The sequence below is a fragment of the Erythrolamprus reginae genome, chromosome 13 (genome assembly GCF_031021105.1).
Source record: "Erythrolamprus reginae isolate rEryReg1 chromosome 13, rEryReg1.hap1, whole genome shotgun sequence".
Classification (NCBI taxonomy): Eukaryota; Metazoa; Chordata; class Lepidosauria; order Squamata; family Dipsadidae; genus Erythrolamprus; species Erythrolamprus reginae.
Genome location: NC_091962.1, coordinates 11,440,505 through 11,465,098, shown reverse-complemented (window position 1 = coordinate 11,465,098; position 24,594 = coordinate 11,440,505). Strand labels below are relative to the sequence as shown.

Sequence of the window (24,594 nt, the reverse complement as noted above, 5' to 3'; positions counted from 1 at the left end):
GCAAGGACAAGAAAGAAAGAAAGAAAGAAAGAAGGAAGGAAGGAAGGAATGAAAAGAAAGAAAGAAAGAAAAAGAAAAAAGGAGAAGGGAGGAAAGGGAAGGGAGCAAGGACAAGAAAGAAGGAAGGAAGGTAAAGAAAGAAAGAAAGAAGGAAAAAAGGAGAAGGAAGGAAAGGGAAGGGAGCAAGGACAAGAAGGAAGGAAGGAAGGAAAGAAAGAAAAAAGGAAAAAGGAGAAGGAAGGAAAGGAAAGGAAAGGAAAGGAAAGGGAGCAAGGACAAGAAAGAAAGAAAGAAGGAAGGAAGGAATGAAAAGAAAGAAAGAAAGAAAGAAAAAAGGAGAAGGGAGGAAAGGGAAGGGAGCAAGGACAAGAAAGAAAGAAGGAAGGAAGGAAGGTAAAGAAAGAAAGAAAGAAAGAAAGAAGGAAAAAAGGAGAAGGAAGGAAAGGGAAGGGAGCAAGGACAAGAAGGAAGGAAGGAAAGAAAGAAAGAAAGAAAGAAAAAAGGAAAAAGGAGAAGGAAGGAAAGGGAAGGGAGCAAGGACAAGAAGGAAGGAAGGAAGGAAAGAAAGAAAGAAAGAAAAAAGGAAAAAGGAGAAGGAAGGAAAGGAAAGGAAAGGGAGCAAGGACAAGAAAGAAAGAAAGAAGGAAGGAAGGAATGAAAAGAAAGAAAGAAAGAAAGAAAAAGGGAGAAGGGAGGAAAGGGAAGGGAGCAAGGACAAGAAAGAAGGAAGGAAGGAAGGTAAAGAAAGAAAGAAAGAAGGAAAAAAGGAGAAGGAAGGAAAGGGAAGGGAGCAAGGACAAGAAGGAAGGAAGGAAGGAAAGAAAGAAAGAAAGAAAAAAGGAAAAAGGAGAAGGAAGGAAAGGAAAGGAAAGGGAGCAAGGACAAGAAAGAAAGAAAGAAGGAAGGAAGGAATGAAAAGAAAGAAAGAAAGAAAAAGAAAAAAGGAGAAGGGAGGAAAGGGAAGGGAGCAAGGACAAGAAAGAAAGAAGGAAGGAAGGTAAAGAAAGAAAGAAAGAAAGAAGGAAAAAAGGAGAAGGAAGGAAAGGGAAGGGAGCAAGGACAAGAAGGAAGGAAGGAAAGAAAGAAAGAAAGAAAGAAAGAAAGAAAGAAAGAAAGAAAAAAGGAAAAAGGAGAAGGAAGGAAAGGAAAGGAAAGGGAGCAAGGACAAGAAAGAAAGAAAGAAGGAAGGAAGGAATTAAAAGAAAGAAAGAAAGAAAGAAAAAAGGAGAAGGGAGGAAAGGGAAGGGAGCAAGGACAAGAAAGAAAGAAGGAAGGAAGAAAGGTAAAGAAAGAAAGAAAGAAGGAAAAAAGGAGAAGGAAGGAAAGGGAAGGGAGCAAGGACAAGAAAGAAGGAAGGAAAGAAAGAAAGAAAGAAAGAAAGAAAGAAAAAAGGAAAAAGGAGAAGGAAGGAAAGGGAAGGGAGCAAGGACAAGAAAGAAAGAAAAGAAGGAAGGAAGGAATGAAAAGAAAGAAAGAAAGAAAGAAAGAAAAAAGGAGAAGGGAGGAAAGGGAAGGGAGCAAGGACAAGAAAGAAAGAAGGAAGGAAGGAAGGTAAAGAAAGAAAGAAAGAAAGAAAGAAGGAAGGAAGGAGAAGGAAGGAAAGGGAAGGGAGCAAGGACAAGAAAGAAAGAAGGAAGGAAAGAAAGGAAGAAGGAAAGGAAAAAGGAAAAAGGAGAAGGAAGGAAAGGGAGCAAGGACAAGAAAGAAAAGAAAAGAAAAAAGAAAAGAAAGAAAATGTGAGGTCCTTGGTAGTCTCTGAGCTTGGTTGTTTCCTTGAAGACATTTCATGACCCAACTGGGTAACCCCATCAGTGCTAGAGGGAAGTGGAGTTTGCAGAAGGGAAGAAGACTGTAGGGTCCTTGGTGGTCTCTCCGCTCCGTTGTTTCCTTGCTGATGTTTCATTACCAAACCAGATAGTAATGCAGATTATTTCTCCAGTCACAGTTATGCGAGGCATTTCTTTAAGGCGCTCTCAATCAATCAATAATCGATTGATCAATCAATCACCCCACTTTTTAAACATTCTGCCTGCAGAGCGGCTTGGACGATTATTTCCTCTCCCCCATCGGCCACGAGCAAGAAATCAAGGTCTACCTTCCCATCGCGCTGAGCCCTCCCTTCCTCGCCTTCCCCTACCATTCTCTGGATCTCCTGTACCGCTACAAAGTCCAGGTCAGTTGTGGCATTTGACTCCCGTTCTGCAGGGAGGGGCATCCTGGGTGTGTGTGTGTGTCTGTGTTGAAGACCTGCCCACCTTCCTGCAGGTGGAGGGGGGCAGCGGCAACTTCACCTGGACCTCCTCCAACCAATCGGTGGCCACGGTGACCATCAAAGGTGTCGTCGCTGCGGGACTCACCGAGGGGCAAAGCGCGGTGCAGGCCAGGGATGTGCAGAACCCCTTCCATTTCGGAGAAATCCAGGCAAGTGGACAGCCAAACCTGGCAAGGGAGCTGGGAAAGGGCACCACTCAGCGATGAACCCAGTGACTTAGAAATAGAATAGAATAGAATAGAATTTTATTGGCCAAGTGTGATTGGACACACAAGGAATTTGTCTTGGTGCATATGCTCTCAGCGTACATAAAATAAAATATACCTTTGTCAAGAATCATGTGGTACGACACTTAATGATTGTCATAGGGGTCAAATAAGCAATGAAGAAGCAATATTAACAAAAATCTTAGGATATAGGCCTAATCTACAAAAATGGTGGAAGGGTCTTAAGCATAAAACTTTATCAGGAAAAACTTCATGAACTCAATCTGTATAGTCTGGAGGACAGAAGGGAAAGGGGGGACACGATCGAAACATTTAAATAGGTTAAAGGGTTAAATAAGGTCCAGGAGGGAAGTGATTTTAATAGGAAAGTGAACCCAAGAACCAGGGGACCAATCTGAGGTCAGTTGGGGGAAAGATCAAAAGCAACATGAGAAAATATTATTTTATGGAAAGAGTAGTAGATGCTTGGGACAAACGTCCAGCAGAGGTGGTTGGTCAATCCACAGTCGCTGAATTTAAACATGCCTGGGATAAACATAGATCCATCCTAAGATAATTCAATTAAATTCAATGTATTAGATTTGTATGCCGCCCCTCTCCGAAGACTCGGGGCGGCTCACAACAGTAATAAAAACAGTACTGTATAACAATGGAACAAATCTAATAATAAAATATATAAAACCTCAACAATTAAAAACCATACAGCACAAATAAAGGAAATAGCATAAGGGCAGACTAGATGGACCAGGAGGTCTTTTTCTGCCGTCCATCTTCTATGTTTCTATGTTTCTATTGTGTCACTGGCTTAACAACCACGGCCTCCCCTTTAATGACCGCTGGGGAAAAAAGACCCCTCACACGTGTGTCTGGCTTTATGACCATAATCCTGGGCTCAATTCAAGCTGTTACAGCCGCGTCTCCCCCCTGTCCGTGGGAGGATGAGACGCCTCCTAGGTGCTTTCAACCCCTCCACCCACCCAGGTGTATGTGCTGAACCTGTCCAAGATGGAACTCCTGCCCTTCCACGCCGACGCCGAGATCGGCCAGACTTTGGAGGTGCAACTGGCCATGTACCACGTCGAGAAGAAGACCGGGATGGTGACGGCTTTCACCGACTGCTCACTTCTGGCCTTGGATGTCAGCATGGACAAACAGGGAGTCTTCGCCTTGAACGAAGAAGGTAAAAAGGCTACTCTAGACCTGACATTAGACCAGCTTTCCTGGTAGCCGCCTTTACAGGCAGGTTAGGCCAGGATTAGGCCCGCGGGCCGTTCTTTGCAGGGAGGCACCTGTCTCTCTTCAAGCCCCAATCAGGGTTTCTGCACCACATGCAAAGTTTTGCTGGGGAAAAAAATAATAATAACAACAATGGAGCTGCTTATTTGTTTACTTTCATCCTTCATTTTATTAGAGGTTTTTTTAAAAACAATTAACCTGGTGAACATAAAATAGAGTTGATATTCCTGGAGGTGTCTGTAATATGGTAAATGATTTAGCTTTACTAGATAAATGGTCAAAGCAATGGAAACTGCAGTTTAATGTTTCCAAATGTAAAATAATGCCCATGGGGAAAAGGAATCCTCAATCTGAGTATTGCATTGGCAGTTCTGTGTTAGCAAAAACTTCAGAAGAGAAGGATTTAGGGGTAGTGATTTCTGACCGTCTCAAAATGGGTGAGCAGTGTGGTCGGGCGGTAGGGAAAGCAAGTAGGATGCTTGGCTGCATAGCTAGAGGTATAACAAGCAGGAAGAGGGAGATTCTGATCCCCTTATATAGAGTGCTGGTGAGACCCCATTTGGAATAATACTGTGTCCAGTTCTGGAAACCTCACCTACAAAAAGATATTGACAAAATTGAACGGGTCCAAAGACAAGAATGGTGGAAAGTCTTAAGCATAAAACGTACGAGGAAAGACTTCATGAACTCAATCTGTATAGTCTGGAGGACAGAAGGGAAAGGGTGGGACACAACTGAAACATTTAAATAGGTGAAAGGGTTAAATAAGGTCCAGGAGGGAAGTGTTTTTAATAGGAAAGTGAACACAAGAACAAAGGGACACAATCTGAGGTTAGTTGGGGGAAAGATCAGAAGCAACATGAGAAAATATTATTTCACTGAAAGAGTAGTAGATCCTTGAAACAAACTACCAGCGGACGTGGTTGGTAAATCCACAGTCACTGAATTTGAACATGCCTGGGATAAACATAGATCCATTGTAAGATAAAATACAGGAAATAGTATAAGGGCAGACTAGATGGACCAGGAGGTCTTTTTCTGCCATCAGTCTTCTATGTTTCTATGTTTCTAACCTAGTAACTGCTTCCTCCCTCCTGTTGTTAGAATAATCCTGTGGGGAGGGGGAGTTGGGCCGAGAGGGAGGAAAGGGCCTAAAGTCAACCAGCTATCTTTCAAGGCCGTAGGCAGGACTAGAACTCACCGTCTCCTGGTGATTGGCCCAAAGTCACCCCATTGGCTTTCACGGCAGAACTAGAATTCCCAGTCTCCCACTTTCTAGCCTGGAGCCTGGGGGAATCAATAGTCACAGGACACTGGGAAGGGTTGGATGATGGTCCCCGGAGTCCCCCCACCTCCTCCTACCTCCCCCCCATCAAAGCTAGAAACCGAACCAGTTTGCCACCTGGTTTTGCAGGGAAGCAGAGAGCCGGCGCCACCTTCTGCTCCACCATCCGGCTCACCGCCATGTCCCTGGGGCACACGCTAGTGACCGCCAGCGTCACCGTCTTCGAGGAGTATTTCGACACCAGCGCGACTTTCGCAGCTTACGAGCCACTCAAGGTGAGGAGGGAATCCGGGCCCGGCCTGGGATCAAGGTGGCACGCTCGTGTGTGTGTGTTTGTGTGTGTGTTTGTGTATGTCTTTCCCCATTTCCTCGTTTTTGGGGTCCTTGATTAATCAAGATAATAATGATAATGATAATATTGATAATAATAATAGTAATAATAATAATAATAGTAGTAGTAATAGTAATAGTAATAATTTATTAGATTTGTATGCCGCCCCTCTCCGAGGACTCAAAGCGGCTCACAACAACAATAGCAATACAATACAAATCTAATGTTAAAAAACAAAGTTAAGAAACCCACGATCATTAAAAAACAGGCAAGCTACACAATCCCTCTTTGGAGGGAGTAGCAATGAAAACAAGCCTGCAAGATGGGAAGAATCCCAGCGTCCAATTAGGTCCCACAGAGTTGGCCTTCTCCGGGACCGGTCGACTAAGCAATGTCGTCTGGCTGGACCTAGGGGAAGAGCCTTTTCTGTGGCGGCCCCGGCCCTTTGGAATCAACTCCCCCCGGAGATTCAAATTGCCTGCACACTCCTCGCCTTCCGCAAGACCCATTTATGTCACCAGGTAAGGGTGGATTAATGCCCCCCCCTTCTGACTAGTAGGACTTGAGTGTGGTGTGATTGTGTAGCATTGATAGTTTTTGATGATAGTGGTTTTTTTAACATAGCTTTTTTTCCTTAACATTAGATTTGTACTGTATCGTTATTGCTGTTGTGAGCCACCTCCAGTCCTCGGAGAGGGGCGGCATACGAATCTAATAAATTATTATTATTATTATTATTATTATTATTATTATTATTATTATTGCTGTTGTTGTGTTGTTGTTATCATTATTATTATTATTATTATTATTGCTGTTGTGTTGTTGTTGTTGTTATTATTATTATTATTATTATTATTATTATTATTATTATTATTATGAGCCAGGAAGATTGTTAGCACCTCACTAGGGCTGGAAAGAAAAGCTTTGAGAAAGCTACATTCGGAGTATAAGACACACCCAAATTTTCAGCCTTATTTAGAGGGAGAAAGGTGCATCTTATACCCTGGAAAAGACATTATATATATTGATTGATTCAATATTTATCTGCCACCTGTCTCACAAAAGGGATTTATTCAGCCTTGAGGGTCGACTTAATGGGCATCTCTGCTCTAAACTGGGAACTTCACCCATACCCCCTTAAACATTTTCCCGCAATTTCTGTCCCCCCACTTCTCCCCCCCAGGCCGTGAACCCCGTGCAGGTGGCCTTGGTCACCTGGCATTCCACGAAGGAGATGGTTTTCGAAGGGGGCCCCGGGCCCTGGGTGTTAGAGCCGTCCCGTTTCTTCCTGGAGCTCAAAATGGACAACATGGAGAAATTACAGGTGGCCGAAATACGGCTGCCGGCTCGGAGGAAACAGAACCAGTACATTTACCGAGTCACCTGCCTGGAACTGGGGGAGCAGGTAAGAAGGGAGGACGAAAGCCTCCTTCCCGAAGATGGGCTTGGTCACCAAGGGCTTAGAAGCGGTGTTTCTCAAAGTGGGTGGACTTCGATTCCCAGAATTCTAGAAACACAGAAGATTGACGGCAGAAGAAGACCTCCTGGTCCATCTAGTCTGCCCTTATACTATTTCCTGTATTTTATCTTAGCATGGATCTATGTTTGTCCCAGGCATGTTTAAATTCAGTGCCTGCGGATTGACCAACCACCTCTGCTAGAAGTTTGTTCCAAGCATCTACGACTCTTCCAGTCAAATAATATTTTCTCACGCTGCTTCTGATCTTTCCCCCCAAGTGACCTCAGGTCGTGACCCCTTCTCCGCTTCTTCCCCCCAAAAGGTCTTCACCTTGCAAGTGGGCAACCACCCCGGAGTGCTGAACCCCAGCCCAGCCGTGGAGACGGTGCAAGTCAGCTTCATCTGCGCCCACCCAGCCAGCATGGCCGTTACACCCGTGTACAGGTTGGCTGCCGGAGCGCCACCGTGTCCCTTGCCTCAACACCACAAGCAGCTGGTACGTGTAGGTGAGAAAGCCGCCTTTGCAAGACTACCACTCGGAGGTGGCCTCTCGTCTGGTGTGTGTGTGGGAGAATTGGGCCTTTGAAGGAACAGCTGCTAACCTTTTTGAAACTTTATTCTCAAGTTTGTTTACTTGTTTATTTGTTTATTATTTAGAGTCTTTGGAGAGGGGCGGCATACAAATCTAATAAATATTTATATTTATATTTATATTTATATTTATATTTATTATATTTATTATATTTATTATATTTATTATATTTATTATATTTATTATATTTATTATATTTATTATATTTATTATATTTATTATATTTATTATATTTATTATATTTATTATATTTATTATATTTATTATATTTATTATATTTATTATATTTATTATATTTATTGTATTTATTATATTTATTATATTTATTATATTTATTATATTTATATATTTATATTTATATGCCGCCCAATCCCATGGGATCTCAGGGCGGCTTACAGCAAGATAAAAAATATATATAATTGCATAAAATTGAACAGGTGCAAAAACGGGCTACAAAAATGGTGGAAAGTCTTAAGCATAAAATTTATCAGGAAAGACTTCATGAAATCCATCTGTATAGTCTGGAGGACAGAAGGAAAAGGGGGGACATGGTCGAAACATTTAAATATGTCAAAGGGTTCAATAAGGTTCAGGAGGGAAGTGTTTTTAATAGGAAAGTGAACCCAAGAACAAGGGGGCACAATCTGAGGTTAGTTGGGGGAAAGATTAAAAGTAACGTGAGAAAATATTATTTGACTGAAAGAGTAGTAGATCCTTGGAACAAGCTTCCAGCAGAGGTGGTCGATAAATCCACAGGAACTGAATTGAAACATGCCTGGGATGAACATATATCCATCCTAAGATAAAATACAAGAAATAGTATAAGGGCAGATTAGATGGACCAGGAGGTTTTTTTCTGCCGTCAATCTTCTATTTTTCTATGTTTCTATAACCTGGAAAATAGAGAAATCAGGGAATGATCCAGGAAATCAGTGGTTTGGGAAATATCAGGGAATTATCAGGGAATTTGTGGGGGGAAAAATGGAATAAATCAGGGGGGGGAACCCAAACTGTATTAAGATGTTTAAAAGTCAGGGGAAAACCATGTTAAAAAAAACAAACCCTGGATCGCGCTGCCTGGCAGACTTAAGCAAACATGAGCATAACTGTGGCAACAGCTTGCTTCCTCGGCTGCCGATATTTCTCCATGGCTTGGCCGTTTGGTATGATGTCACCTACGATTGTGTCTTAACTAGATTGCAAGTTACAGGGAAATATCCGGGAATTTCAAAATGCTTTCCCCCTGGACACCCCGAACATAAAGTCCAGATGTCTTATTTAGTGCAACCACTCCATAAATCCATAAAACCCACGAAGGGAGCTAAACAGATTAAAAACGGCTAAAATGCAACACTTAACATACTGAACCCAGTGGGGGGGGGGGGGGAACCCCAAGCAATAGAAATAAATAAATTTGTAAGGAATGACATGGGGTGTTTGTTTTTAATGCTTTCAGGTCCCTGTGTCCAGTCTGAGGAACACGGTTCTGGAGCTAGCTTTGTTTGACCAACATCGGAGGAAGTTTGACAACTTTTCTTCCCTGATCCTGGAGTGGACCTCGGCCAACGAAAGCCTCGCTCGCTTCACTCACCCGAGATCCATGCAGATGGTGGACAAGGACGATGGGACCGGACAGACAAGGCTCCACGGTATGCCTCAGCCATTTCCAGCTTAAAATATATATATATATATGTCCCTCGGCATTTCCAGACTTTTCCTCTGATGTCTCTTTTTCCCCCTCCGTCATGTCTTGTCCATTGGGCTCATCCCAGGTCACCAGTTGTTAGAGGTCTTCCAGATCAAAGGGACGGTTCTGATTGCGGTCAACTTTGTGAGATATTCTGAGAGAGGCAGCCCAAAAGTGAGTTTATTTATTTATTTATTTTATTTATTTATTGGATTTGTATGCCGCCCCTCTCCGTGGACTCGGGGCGGCTAACAACAGTGATAAAAACAGAATGTGAAAATCCAATACTAAAACAGCTAAAAACCCTTGTTATAAAACCAATCATACATACAAACATACCATGCAAAAATTGTAGAAGCCTAGGGGGAAGAATATCTCAATTCCCCCATGCCTGACAGCAGAGGTGGGTTTTGAGGAGCTTACGAAAGGCAAGGAGGGTGGGGGCTATTCTAATCTCTGGGGGGAGTTGGTTCCAGAGGGCCGGGGCCGCCACAGAGAAGGCTCTTCCCCTGGGCCCCGCCAAACGACATTGGGGGGGAACCTTGGGTAGAAGAGGGTGGGTGGCAGGTCATGTTTAAGTTTCGAGAAGGGAAAACCCAACCGGGCGGTTGATCAGTGATGGGCTCCTACGGGTACGGTCAGTTACGCAGAACCGGTAGAAAAATTTTGATTGCTTTTTTTCTTTTTTTCCCTTCTGGGCTCTGGGGATGTTTTTCCTATCCCAGTAAATGAGGTTGAATGTGTATAATTTTAGAAGAGCTGTGCTTGCGTGTACATACACATACAGTTTATATAGTAGATAATATATATATTTTTGTGTGCCTGTGTGTAATATATATGTACACATATGGCATATATGCCTAGAATTAAATAGTATACAGTATTTACATTGATTCCTATGGGGAAAATTGCTTCTTCTTACAAACTGTTCTACTTAAGAACCTGGTCACGGAACGAATTAAGTTCGTAAGTAGAGGTACCATTGTATTCCTTTTGAAGGAAAGGAGCTATTGAGGGATCACATATTCCAGCAACTGGTCAGAACCCACAGAGCCTGCCTTCTTCCAGGTCCTGTCAACCAAGCAATGCTGGCTGGCAGGCCCTAGGGGAAGGGCCTTATCTGTGGTGACTCCGACCCTCTGGAACTAGCTCCTACTAACATTCGCACTGACCCCACTTTTCTGGCCTTCCGGAAGGCTTAAAAAACCCGCTTGTGCCGGCAAGCCTGTTGATTTTGAAGCTTATTAATCATTTATTTATTTATTAATCAGATTTGTATGCCGCCCCCCTCCGCAGACTCGGGGCGGCTCACAGCAATAATAGTACAATGTAAACAAATCTAATATTTAAGTTAATTTAAAACCCCAATTTAGAAACCAATCATACATACTAGCATACCATGCATAAATTTTATAAGCCTAGGGGGAGGGAAAGTCTCAATTCCCCCATGCCTGACGATTGGGGCATGAATGAGTGCGAGTGTGTATGTAGGGTTTTACATTCGTTTTAGATTAGTTGGGTTTTAAAATTATTTAATATTTGACTTTGCATTTGAATTTGTTTTTACACTTTGTATCTTTATACGTTGTAAGCTTCCCCGAGTCCTCAGAGGGGGCGGCGTATAAGTCTGATTAAATAAATAAATGAAATAAACCTGATGGAGGTCTCAGAGATTTGAAACCGAAAGAACCAAACCTTGTTGGTGTAGAAGGAACAACAGCCTCCCTATGGGCAGAACCTCCTTCCCAAACACTCATTGTTGATTTCGTTGTGCATTTAGGAGGTCTCTAGCTCTCCCACTTCTGCAGCTCTGGAACTCTTGTTGGTCGAGGATGTGACGGTGGTCCCCGACAACGTCACCATGTACAACCATCCCGACGTAAAGGTAGGACCGAAGGTGGCTTCGGTTAAACTCCGGGACACCCAAACGATGGGGTTTTTTTGGAGTTTCAGAAGCCTTTGCAACATCTCTGGTGCTCGTGTGTTCCTCCTAGGAGATCTTTACTCTGGTGGAAGGCTCTGGGTACTTCCTCATCAACAGCAGCAGGCAGGACGTGGCAAACGTCAGCTACCTGGAAACAGAGAGCGCCATCCAGGTGAGTGCCCCAGCGGTGGGTGCATGGTCCTTGGAGACCCTTCTGCAGGGAAGAGAGAGACCAGCATTTTTGACAGTCCTGACGGTCCTTATTTTCATACGACCCTCGCAACCCTCTTGAAGCTCAGGAAGCTTAGTTGGTTGTCACTTCAGTTGGTCGTTACAAGTTCAAAAGATGTTCTGTAGGACACGTTGAAACTTCAGATGTTGTTCTGCAGGGTAGGTTGAAAGGTCAGATGTTCTGTAGAAGGTGTTGGAAGTTCAGATATTGTTCTGTAGGACAGGTCGGAAGTTCAGATGTTCTGTAGGACTCATTGAAACTTCAGATGTCGTTCTGTAGGGTAGGTTGAAAGTTCAGATGTTCTGTAGAACGTGTTGGAAGTTCAGATATTGTTCCGTAGGACAGGTCGGAAGTTCAGATGTTCTGTAGGACACATTGAAACTTCAGATGTCGCTCTATAGGACAGGTCGGAAGTTCAGATGTTCTGTAGGACACGTTGGAAGTTCAGACATTGAATTTGAAAGTTGAGATGTTCTGTAGGATGTGTTGGAAGTTCAGACGATGCTCTGTAGGCCACATCAGAAGCTCAGACAAAGTTCTGCAGAACATCTTCTGATCCATGAAATCAAGATGCATTTATCTTTTTTTTGTTAAGTGGCATATTCATGTTGGTCCTAGAAACCACGACGCTCCTAACACGAATCATTGCTATTAGATTTGCCATGGGATTATAACTGGATTAAAATACAACTGCAGACACACAACTCTGCCTTTATCCTCCACGTTTGGACTTATTGTGGGTTTTTTTCCCCCCAGGTGGTCCCTGTCCTGCCTGGTTCTTTGGCCCTGGAGGTCTACGATCTCTGCCTTGCATTCTTAGGACCGGCAACAGCTTACCTGCAAGTATCAAACATGTACGAATTGGAGGTGGATCTGATTGACAAGGTGAGATAACCATGTCTGACCGTCGTTTAACCACGATCCGTTCTATTCTAACGTGCTTTGCTCCCTAAAGAAACAGCCGATCCAGGCTTGTCTTGCCAATGGCCCCCACTGGAGTCAGGCCCTTCTTAATTCCACTGACCTTTGGCACGTAGTCCTCGAGTTATGACGGATCCCTTGGGTGTTCTATGTCCACCCCCTGTTTACAAGTAGCCCTCAACTTATGATGACCAGCATTGAGCCCAACATTTACGTCATTAAGTGAAAAAAATTAGTTCAGTGGATTTTGTTCCATTTTGTGACTTTTCTCCATGCCACCTTTCTTTTTTGGGGGGTTAATTTTTTTTAATTTTTCTCCACTCAAAAACTTGTTCAATATCATATACCTTCCATCTACATTATAACACAATAATTATCCATTTGCTTTTGGTATTTATCCTCCCACAAGTGCTGCCTTCTTTCTTTTATCACCTGAAAAATCAAATATAAAATTTTCCAGCGTCCTTGTTCAAATTTACAACGCTATTGGCTAATACATATAATCAAGTATTTTACTCATCAATACATTGGGGCCACAAGAACAAGGGGACACAATCTGAAGTTAGTTGGGGGAAAGATCAAAAGCAACGTGAGAAAATATTATTTCACTGAAAGAGTAGTAGATCCTTGGAACAAACTTCCAGCAGACGTGGTTGGTAAATCCACAGTAACTGAATTTAAACCTGCCTGGGATAAACATAGATCCATCCTAAGATAAAAATACAGGAAATAGTATAAGGGCAGACTAGACGGACCAGGAGGTCTTTTTCTGCCGTCAGTCTTCTATGTTTCTATGTTTCTAGGGACCTTTAACAGTGCTAAATTCAATTTTCATATATCCTTATTTATTCATATACATCTCTGAATCCTTTTTTCTAGTTTAATTGCCCTTTTTAACATAAAAAGAAAAAAACATTAACATGAAGAAGAAGAAAACCCAATATTACTTATATCATCCCTCCATATCTCCTTGATCTTACTTAATATCCTCATAACAATAGCATTACCGCTCTGAGTTTTCGGAGAGGGGCGGCATACAAATCTAATAAATCATTATTATTATTATTATTATTATTATTATTATTATTATTACCGGAAAGTGAAGGCCGAGCCATAACAGTTCATTAGATATCAGTTAAAATTTACATTATTACATATTCATGACATAATCAACGTCCAAACACATCATTTAATTTATAGTAAAAGTACAGGGTGGACATAAAAATGGAAACACATTGCAGCTCTTCCATGGAATCCAGATTTGTGAAGTTCCTTTCAAACAGTTTTTGTGGAAACTGGGTTCTGTACGTGTCTATTGAGCTCTGCAGTGATTTTAGGAGCTGCGGTCTTGCGATCCGCTCTAACAATTCGCTTTAGAGTCCGACGGTCTCTCTCAGACGACTTCGACTTTCGACCAGACCTGTGCTTGGCTGAGGACGTTTCCCCTTCTCTTTCAAAAGCAGTCATGACTTTTGAGACATGACCTCTTGAAACGCCAAACATTCGGGCACTTTCTGTTACACTAGCGCCTGCCGTTCGAGCACCAACCATTTGGCCTCTTTGAAAGTCTTGAGAGCTCTGCCATTTCTAGAAGGTTATAACCAACTTCCTTAAAATTCTGTTAAAAAAAAAAAGGTAGTTTAAAAACACATATCAAATAACAGATTTTTTATAAAAAAAAACATTAAAATATGTCAAGCTTTGATTGATTTGAACATGTTCAAACATTATGATGCCAAAAAGTCAGGTGTTTCCATTTTTTGTCCACCCCCTGTATATAAAAATGAAAACGATGTTCCTTTTGGGGGAGTTTATACTGAATAAATTTATATTTGCTGTGGGTATATTTTGCTGTGCGCGATAACCTGCTTTGTAAACCATTATTAGGATTATATGTGTATGATATTTATTTATTTATTTATTTATTTACTTACTTACTTACTTACTTACTTACTTACTTACTTACTTACTTACTTATTTGATTTATTGGATTTATATGCCGCCCCTCTTCGCAGACTCGGGGCGGCTAACAACAGTAATAAAACAGCATATAATAATAATCCAATACTAAAAACAGTTAAAAACCCATTATTATAAAAACCAAACATACATACACATATACCATGCATAAAACTGTAGAGGCCTAGGGGAAAGAGTATCTCAATTCCCCCATGCCTGGCGGCAGAGGTGGGTTTTAAGCAGCTTACGAAAGGCAAGGAGGGTGGGGGCAACTCTAATATCTGGGGGGAGTTGGTTCCAGAGGGCCGGGGCCGCCACAGAGAAGGCTCTTCCCCTGGGTCCCGCCAAGTGACATTGTTTAGTTGACGGGACCCGGAGAAGACCCACTCTGTGGGACCTAACTGGTCGCTGGGATTCGTGCAGCAGAAGGCGGTCCCTGAGATAATCTGATTTGATTGATTGATTGATTGATTGATTGATTTTGTCCAATACACAATGAGGGTTTTAGTGGGTATACACATAGTAAAAAACATGATGGTTATAGAGGATATACTATTAACTACTATATAATGTGCAACTACTATTGTTTTGCCTATCTGTATATAATAATATTGTTTTATTTTGCACTAAGTCTGATTCATTGAGTGACTGACCCTGACTGCTAGATTAACTCTACTTAAAGTTTGTTGGAAGTTTATTATATTATCTAGACCAGTGTTTCCCAACCCTGGCAACTTGAAGATATTTGGACTTCAACTCCCAGAATTCTCCAGCCAGCGAATGCTGGCTGGGGAATTCTGGGAGTTGAAGTCCAGATATCTCCAAGTTGCCAAGGTTGGGAAACACTGATCTAGACATTCTAACAACGTCAGATCAAACCGATTCATTATGACCGCCAAGGGAAGGACTCCGTTTGCGGTCCTAACTCAAGGACTATCTTTACAGTGAGGCAAAGCATGAAATTTGTTTGTTTGCTTCTCCCCCCAGGTTGAGATTGGCAAGTCCGTGCTGGTCTCAGTGCGAGTGTTGGGGTTTCAGCGTTCTGCTTTCCGCAGCAAATATTTCGCCTACATGCATCTCCAGCTGAAAGCTGCCTCTCCGATCGTGAGCCTGGCGTGAGTCTTTCTCTCTCGCAAGAACCTTCGGCCTGGTCACCTCTCAGCTCCAGTCGGCCCCGGGGGGGCCATCCCTCCAGACTGGGTGGGATTGCTCATGGCTGAGAAAGGGTTAATCAGTTTGCCTGCAGAAATCGTGGCTGCTCCATTGCCGGAATTTTCAACCACCAGTACTGTGTTTCCCTGAAAATAAGAACCCTAAAATAAGTTCTTGGCCTTATTGCCATGCCCTCAAAGGCATGAGTGGGCTTATTGGTGGAAAATCTTAAGTATAAAACTTCATGAACTCCATCTGTATAGTCTGGAGGACAGAAGGGAAAGGGGGGACATGATCGAGACATTTAAATATGTGAAAGGGTTAAATAAGATTCAGGAGAGAAGCGTTTTTAATAGGAAAGTGAACCCAAGAACAAGGGGGCACAATCTGAGGTCACCTGGGGGAAAGATCAGAAGCAACCTGAGAAAATATTATTTGACTGAAAGAGTAGTAGATGCTTGGAACAAACTTCCAGCAGACATGGTTGGTAGATCCACAGGAACTGAATGTAAACATGCCTGGGATAAACATAGATCCATCCTGAGATAAAATACAGGAAATAGTATAAGGGCAGACTAGATGAACCAGGAGGTCTTTTTCTGCCGTCAATCTTCTATGTTTCTATTATCAGGAGAGGTCTTATTTTGGGGAAAATAGGCAGTAACTGGACAGCCATTCATTCATTCATTCATTCATTCATTCATTTATTTATGATATAACAATGTATATATAGATGATATTAGTAGGAGGAGAACATGAGGACAGGGGACGGAAGGCACGCTGGTGCACTTATGCACGGCCCTTACTTACCTCTTAGGAACCGGGAGAGGTCAACAGTGCACAGTCTAAGGGTAAAGTTTTGGGGGTTTGGTGATGATTCTACAGAGTCTGTTAGTGAGTTCCAGGCATTAACTACTCGGTTGCTGAAGTCGTATCTTCTACAGTCGAGTTTGGAGCGGTTTACTTTGAGTTTGTGTCTGTTGTGTGCCCGTGTGTTGTTGTGGTTGAAGCTGAAGTAATCATTGACAGGAAGGACGTTGTAGCAGGTGATTTTATGGGCTATGCTTAGGTCGTGTTGAAGGTGACAAACCTCCAAGCTTTCTTAGCCTAGGATTTCAAGTCTTGTTGTGTAGGGCAGTGTTTCCCAACCTTGGCCACTTGAAGATATTTGGACTTCAACTCCCAGAATTCCCCAGCCAGCATTTGCTGTCTGGGGAATTCTGGGAGTTGAAGTCCAAATATTTTCAAGTGGCCAAGGTTGGGAAACACTGGCGTAGGGCATTCTGTTGCGAGTGGAGGAGTGGAGGGCTCTCCTCGTGAAGAATTTGCCAAGAACATTTGCCAAGAACAGCATAAAGTCTCCTGCTTGAGCAGAGGGTTGGACTAGATGACCTCCAAGGTCCCTCCCAATTATGTCATTTTTGTCACCTCTGGTTCCCGCAGGCCAATGGAAGAACTCGTCGATTATTCCGAAGTCTACATGCTCCGAGCTGTGGCAATTGGGCAGACGACGTTAGTGGCCACAGCTTGGGACAAAGCAGGAATCAAATTCATGTCCCCACCACGGAAAGTGGAGGTAAGGACACGCAGAAGAGACTTTGCCAACATCTACACAATCAGTGACAAACGTTTGATTGATTGATTGGTTTTTCAGAGTTTTGAACTGCTCCATCTTCCCCGGAGATTGGCACAATAAAAGCTTTGTAAATTTAAAGACTTGCAAATTAGAAGACTTGCGAATGAAAATCATTTATCCATTTAAAGATTTGGCAAATTAAAGCCAATGGAAACCGTTATGAATTTAAAGGTCTGCAAATTAAGACAGATTAAAAATCTTTATAAATTTAAAGATTTGAAAATGAAACTAAATGAAAATCTTTATAAATTTAAAGGGTTTGACCCTTATTTTTATTTTTTATCAATTGAAAAATTTGCGAGTCAAAAAAGATTTGCAAGTGAAAACCTTTATACATTTAAAGGCTTGCAAATTAAAAAAGGTTTGCAAGTTAAAATCTTCCTCAGTTAAGAGATTTTTAAAATTAAAAGATTTGTCCAAAAAATATTTAATACTACAAATTATTGTAGCAAGATTTTGTTCCTCGGTCTCTTGAATAAAATCAGACTCTTTTATTTCTTTCCCTCTCCCAAGACATAACAGAGCCTTCTCTGTGGCGGCCCCGGCCCTCTGGAACCAACTCCCCCCAGAGATTAGAATTGCCCCCACCCTCCTTGCCTTTCATAAGCTCCTTAAAACCCACCTCTGCCGTCAGGCATGGGGGAATTGAGATCCTCTTTCCCCCTAGGCCTTTACAATTCTATGCATGGTATGTCTGCATGTATGTTTGGTTTTTATATTAATGGGTTTTTAATCATTTTTAGTATTGGATTATTATTGTACATTGTTTTATTGTTGCTGTTAGCCGCCCCGAGTCTCCGGAGAGGGGTGGCATACAAATCCAATAAATAAATAAATAAATAAAAAAATTTTTTTAAAAATAAATAAAATAAATAAATAAATAAATAAATAAATAAATAAATAAATAAATAAATAAATAAATAAATAAATAAATAAATAAATAAATAAATAAATAACTTGGTGCTGTTGTTGTATTTTGCCAGGTCTTCCCACCTTTCAGGCTGTTCCCCGAAAAAATGACCCTCATCCCCCACAACATGTTGCAGGTGAGTCCAGGACCCCAAGCAGACAATGCCGGTTTATGGGTCGCATCCCCTCTTCGAAGGGGTGTGGTCACCCCCAAATGAAGTCAGCTCACTGGAGTGGAGAATAGGGTTGAGTTTTGGGGGTGTCTAAAACAGACCCCGCTCCCCATGCAACGGTCTTTCTGACCCTCTACGGAATATTTTGCCTCCCAAATGCAGGTGATGTCGGAAGGGGGACCCCAGCCTCAATCCCTGATCCACTTTTCGATCAGCAACCGAACCGTGGCCGAGGTGAACGGGCTGGGACAGGTCACCGCCAAGGCCGTGGGCACAGCCTTTATCCTGGGCACCATTCGGGTCGTCAACGAAGACACGGGAAAAGTCATCGTCTTCTCCCAGGTGGGTTTCCAGGTGGGGCTGGCAAATGCTTCCTGCCCCTGGTACACCACTTCTGGGCCTCTCCCTCCCCCCCGGCCATCATAAGAACGTAAGAAGAGCCATGCTGAATCGGGCCATACTGTCCTCAGTATGAATTTCAAACGTAGTTTCTGTTGTGGATGCATATTGGTATCCTAGGAGGATGAGCCCTTGTTAGATGCAAGAGTGAGAAGAAGTATTATAGCAGACAAGTATCTGAAGAGAAAAGGGTCTATGCGTTAATAGCTCTATGGGAACACTTAGTCACGCCTTGCAACTATATAAGGGAGACTCTCATAAGAATTAGCGTGATGTACAATGTTCCCATTATGGGAACGGAGGCTGGAGGAGGGATTGACCTCCACGAGTCGCCTCCAGAGGGAAGGGACTCACATTATCTTCCTCCCCAGGATCAAATCGAGATGGAAGTAGTTCAGCTACGAATGATTCGAATCCATGCCCCGGCAACCCGGCTCGTCACCGGCACCCAGGTGAGTCTAACAAAATTGTGTCTCGCGCCTCTTCCGTGAAAATCTGTGGGTGATGAATGGAGGGGATCCCCCACTAGACGTTGAACCATGGACAATTTGTAGAAGTAAGCAAGACCTGCCGATTATATATACAAATTATGTATATATAATCTCTCTCTCTCTTTCACACACACACACACTAATCATAGACAATTTAGAATAAATAGCAGAAAAAAACAGTCTGGAGAGTTAACAAGGTTAACTGAGCATATATATTGAGCAAGGGGTTGGACTAGAAGATCTCCAAGGTCCCTCCCAGTGCTCTTATTCTTCCCTTCCCCTATTTCTCTTACCTACCCATCAATCTATATCCCTTCCCTCCCTTGTCCATCACCGGAGGTTTTTAAGAAGAGATTGGACAGCCAATCCTTGTCTGGAATGGCAGAGTGCAGCGATGTCGAACCTTTTTGTGGCTTGGGTACTGCACCCATAATGCAATGCCCTTCCTCCACGTCCATGTACACAAGCCCTCTGCGCTGACTCCACTCTCTCCCTATGCATGAAGACTCTGGATGCGGGGCCTTTTTTGAAAGCCTTTTCCCCCCATCCCCTGGGTTCAGGAAAGCGCACGCATGGCACAGGGCAACACCTCACATGCCCTGAGATATGGCACCATGTGCCACCTATGCCACACATGCCACAGGTTCGCCATCCCTGGCGTAGCGCATCCCGATTCAGCGGAGGGCGGGGGGCTGGACCTCCGAGGTCCCTCCCAACTGGGTTATCTTCTGCTCTCTCTTCTTTCCAGATGCCTGTGTACGTGGTGGGGCTGACCAGCACCCTGACTCCCTTCTCCTTCGGGAACTCTCGTCCGCCCCTCACCTTCCACTGGGCAGTGAGCAAACGAGACATCTTGGACCTCCTCCCCAGACACTCGGAGGTGTGGAAGATCCTCCCTCCTTTCAAACTCCCATTTTAGCACACACCCAGTCCGTAGTAGTGGGTTGCTACCAGTTCGGTAGCAGACTGCATAGCGGTAGCGGCCGTCAGGTTGCGCAATTTGCACGCAACCCCTACGGTTCCCGTGCTAGGGCCGTCACTATATTTTTTTTCTTCAATTTTTTGTATTCTTCGCTTCTTGCGCATGCGCTGTAGCAAAAACGCATGATGGGGTGCACGAGAAAGATTTTGGCAAAAAAAAATTTAAGCTTCCGCGCATTCACATCCCCTCGTGAGATTTTAGCGCGTTTTTGCTTCCCGCACATGCGGGGAATCAAAAACACACTAGGGAGCGCTCAGCACGTGCGCAGAGGCACAACGACTGAAGCTGCGTGGGCGGTAATAACAATCCGCCCTGGCGCCCCCACACAAAAAAATCTCATGCAAAACCAGGAGCCCCCAGGCTTATATAGTTATTATTATTATTATTATTATTATTATTATTATTATTATTATTATTAATTGGATTTGCATGCCGCCCCTCTCCGTTGACTCAGGGCGGCTCACAGCAATAATAAAAACAATGTACAATAACAAATCTAATATTTAAACATAGCTAAAAAACCCTTATCTAAAGTCCCCTTATTTAAAAAACAAGACATACACACAAACATACCATACATAAATTATAAAGCCCAGGGGGAGATGTTATGTATGGTATGATTGTGTTGTATGGTTTTAATGATGGGTTTTAGATGTTTTTAAATATTAGATTTGTTATATTGTTAATATTGTTGCTGTGAGCCGCCCCGAGTCTGCAGAAAGGGGCGGCATACAAATCTAATAAATAATAATAATAATAATAATAATAATAATTATTATTATTATTATTATCTTTTAAGATGATTGGACGTCAACTAGCTGGGGGAATTCTGGGAGTCCGACTCCACCCATCTTAAATATATTTATTCCACCTACGCCAACCAATCCCTGATTTGACAATGGTTCATTTAGTGACCGTTCTGAGGTCAAACGGCACCGGGAGGGGGAGGGGAAACGTGATACGTGACTGTTTTCCACAATCGGCGGCCGCCCCAGCAGCCGGCGGTCAAGTGGTCCAAATCAGACACTTGGCAACCGTATTTATGATGGAGCTGCAGTGTCCCCGGGGTTTGTGTGTTTTCACGCGACTGCTCTTTGACCTTTCGACAAGCCAGCTTCACTTAACCACGGTTTGTAAAGATGAGGCCAAGCTCGCTTAAGAGACGTCTCGCTTAGCAACAAAGAAATTGCAGCTTTAAGTTGAGGAATAATGCTGTGTGTATATGCTGCCCCCTCCCACCTCGCCATCCCACCAGATCTCCCTGGCCCTCCCTCCGGAGAGCAACTTCGCCATGGCAGTCCAGACCAGAGCCGCCGGCAGGACCAGCATCAGGGTCTCCGTGCAGACTTCGGACGCTGGAACCGGACAGTTCGAAGGGAACGTCACTGAACTCTTGGACGAGGTGCAGATCCTGGTAAGGAACCCCGAGAACAGCCAGCGGGCGCTTCTACACTTGAGCTTGGTCTTTCTTTCCTCAGCCTTGACTGGAAGGGACCCTTAGGGACCCTTGGGGGTCATCCAGTCCACCCCTCTGCCCATGACAGGCGCCCTGATGGCATGATTGTGAATGAATTGGCTGAGTTTAATATATAATCATAATCATAATTTATTAAATTTTATTATTATTATTATTATTATTTATTGGATTTGTATGCCGCCCCTCTCCGGAGACTCTGGGCGGCTAACAACAGCAATAAAACAGCATACAATAATAATCCAATACTAAAAACAATTAAAAACCCATTATTATAAAAACCAAACATACATACAGACATACCATGCATAAAATTGTAAAGGCCTAGGGGGAAAGAGTATCTCAATTCTCCCATGCCTGGCGGCAGAGGTGGGTTTTAAGAAGCTTACGAAAGGCAAGGAGGGTGGGGGCAATTCTAATCTCTGGGGGGAGTTGGTTGCAGAGAGCCGGGGCCGCCACAGAGAAGGCTCTTCCCCTGGGTCCCACCAAGCGGCATTGTTTAGTTGACGGGACCCGGAGAAGGCCCACTCTGTGGTCGCTGGGATTCGTGCAGCAAATTTGTATGCCGCCCCTCTTCAAAGACTCAGAGCAGCTATACTGTATATGGGATTTTAGTAGTAAGGTTTAATTAATTAGATTTGCTGTTGTGTTGTTTTTGTATCCTGTGAGCCGCCCCAAATCTTCGGAGAAGGGTGGCATACAAATCTAATTAATAATAATAATAATTCTATACAGGTCCGTCTCCTGCCACATACCTCCCTGCGACCGATTAGATCCCACAGGGTTGGCTTTCTCCAGGTCCCGCTGACTAAGCAGTGTCGGTTGGTGGGCCCACGGAAGAGGGCCTTCTCTGTGGCAGCCCCGGCTCTTTGGAACCAACTTCCCCCCGAGGTCCGTACAGCTCCCACTCTACTGGGTTTCCAAAAAGCCTTGAAAATTTGGCTTTGCCAAAATTGGGGGCTGTGAGAATTGACACCTTCCATCTGGTTGAGACACGAACCAATTGGGATGTTTGATGTATGAATGTAGTGATCATATGGTTGGGCTTTATTATCAAATGACTTTTATTATCATGTAATTTTAACTTTTCCTTCGGAATGCTTTTATTATTGAAATGTTTCAATCTGATTACTACGATGTTTTACAACTATTGCTGTAAGCCGCCCTGAGTCCTCAGGGAGTGGATGGCATATAAATTAAATTAATTACATTTAGTTAAATTAAATTCTGAGTCTAAATCTTTCTCTTGAAAATCCTCCAGCCTTGAATGTAGAAATTGGAGGCAGGGTCAAAGTTCCTTCCTGTTTTTATTTCTCTCTCTCTCTCCCCCCTTACAGGTCTTCGACAAACTCCAGCTCTTCTCTCCAGAGTGTCCCACTGAGCAGATCCTGATGTCCATGAATTCGCAGCTCAAGTTACTTACAAACAGGTACAAGGGACGGTTCTTGTCCTGATCAAGCTGAAGCGACTCCAAAAACTCTCTTTGCGAGGCTTTGATTTTCAAAACTAGTAAATCTTTATTTTCTCTTCTGCCCTGGGAAGATCGTCACGGTTACAAGGCTGCTATGTGAAGGCACATTCCAGATCTCACGAGCTGAGTTTATAAAGCTATAAAATCCTTTCTAAGGAGCAGAGGATAGCTTCCCTGCTAGCATCTTATCTCTGAGTCATAGTAAATCTAAATTTTGCACAGTTTATCATAATACAGTGTTCCCTCGATTTTCGTGGGTTTGAACTTCGCGAAAAGTCTATACCACGGTTTTTCAAAAATATTAATTAAAAAATACTTCACGGGTTTTTTCCCTATACCACGGTTTTTCCCACCCGATGACGTCATATGTCATCGCCAAACTTTCGTCTGCCTTTAATAAATATTTTTTTTAATAAACTTTAAAAAATAAACACGGCGAGTAATAATCCGAATGGTTGTTAAGGGAATGGGAAATTGCAATTTAAGGAAGGCTTGTGATACTGTCCATAGCCAAAAATAGTGTATTTACTTCCGCATCTCTACTTCGCGGACATTCGACTTTTGCGGGCGGTCTCGGAACACATCCCCCGCGAAAAGCAAGGGAACACTGTATATCAAAAGCTTACTTCTCGGAGGCGAGGAATGCGGCCATATTCCAACACGCAGTTTGACCGAAAGCGGCTTCGTTTCCGATACAATTCAGGATACGACGTACGGGTTGATTTACACAATTCTAAACTTGCAGATTCAAACTTTTTCCCCAAACATCTCCTCCCTTCTTTTTGCGAATCTCCTAAGTCTCACATTCAGCTGTCAGCTACACACACACACTCTGTGAAGATGAACTACTTTCCATGCTATCGTCTAACTCATTTTCTTCTACAGCCTCATCCCCACTCTTCTACAACAACTCTCTTAAATCAGGGTACATTAAAGCTTCTATCTCTTCGTCCTCCTCCAAATCTGACACTTCCTGAGGCTGACAGGGAATACTCACAGTACCTCTCAGAAAGGGATAACACTGTAATTTTTCTGAAGAGGTGATCGGAAACCGGGGTGCCCTACGTCAGTGATGGGCAACCTTTTGAGCTTGGTGTGTCAAAATTTGCCAAAAAACCGAGCATAACTCGGGTGGTGTGTCACCTTGAGAAAAAACACTCTGTCTCTCACTCTCTTCCTTCCTCTCTCATCTCTCACTCATTCTTTCTTGCTCTCTCTCACTCTCTCTCTTCCTTTCTTTTCTTCTCTCTTCCTTCCACTTTTTTCTCTTTCTCTCTTTTCCTTCCTTCCCCTCTTCCCCTCCCTCTCTCCCTTTATATTTATCTCTTCCTTCCTCTCTTCCTCCCTTTCTCTCTCCCTCTCGTTCACTTTTCTCTCCCTTCCCTCCCTCCCTCCTTCTTTCCTCTCCTCTTTCCCTCCCTCCCCCCTTCCCTCCTTTCCACTTTCTTTCTCGCCTTCAGGGAGAGGAACTGCTGCTGCTCTGCCATAGGGTGCTTTCCTCCCCGCCCCCTGGCTTTCTTCCTTGCCGCCGCCAGACGCTCAGCAGCAGAGTGGAGGGGAGATTCGGTAAAATCTCGTACGTTGCCAGGGGCCGGGTAAATGGCCTCAGCGGGCCGTAGTTTGGGGACCGCTGCCCTAAAGCTCCCCGTTTCTCCAGCCGCGTGTCACCGAAAATGGCTACGCGTGTCAGTGCTGACACGCATGTCATAGGTTTGCCATCACTGCCCTATGTGTTCTGCCGGCTTCTAGTACAAGCCTCCAATGAAAAGGAAATTGGTTCAA

The 24,594-nt window shown here is 43.4% G+C and overlaps 1 protein-coding gene across 1 annotated transcript in view; it reads left to right on the top strand.

The window, feature by feature from the left end:
• NUP210L (nucleoporin 210 like) overlaps window positions 1-24,594 on the top strand; it is a 56,417-nt gene that overhangs the window by 17,010 nt on the left and 14,813 nt on the right. Inside the window, exons 11-29 of the mRNA XM_070766589.1 lie at window positions 2,036-2,173; window positions 2,266-2,421; window positions 3,481-3,679; window positions 5,150-5,295; window positions 6,535-6,756; window positions 7,133-7,306; window positions 8,859-9,051; window positions 9,175-9,263; window positions 10,870-10,974; window positions 11,084-11,185; window positions 12,002-12,130; window positions 15,113-15,240; window positions 16,721-16,853; window positions 17,897-17,959; window positions 18,158-18,337; window positions 18,766-18,846; window positions 19,634-19,765; window positions 21,123-21,281; window positions 22,679-22,770. Of these exons, the coding sequence (XP_070622690.1) occupies window positions 2,036-2,173; window positions 2,266-2,421; window positions 3,481-3,679; window positions 5,150-5,295; window positions 6,535-6,756; window positions 7,133-7,306; window positions 8,859-9,051; window positions 9,175-9,263; window positions 10,870-10,974; window positions 11,084-11,185; window positions 12,002-12,130; window positions 15,113-15,240; window positions 16,721-16,853; window positions 17,897-17,959; window positions 18,158-18,337; window positions 18,766-18,846; window positions 19,634-19,765; window positions 21,123-21,281; window positions 22,679-22,770 (2,621 nt within the window). The remainder of the gene's footprint in view (window positions 1-2,035; window positions 2,174-2,265; window positions 2,422-3,480; window positions 3,680-5,149; window positions 5,296-6,534; window positions 6,757-7,132; window positions 7,307-8,858; window positions 9,052-9,174; window positions 9,264-10,869; window positions 10,975-11,083; window positions 11,186-12,001; window positions 12,131-15,112; window positions 15,241-16,720; window positions 16,854-17,896; window positions 17,960-18,157; window positions 18,338-18,765; window positions 18,847-19,633; window positions 19,766-21,122; window positions 21,282-22,678; window positions 22,771-24,594) is intronic.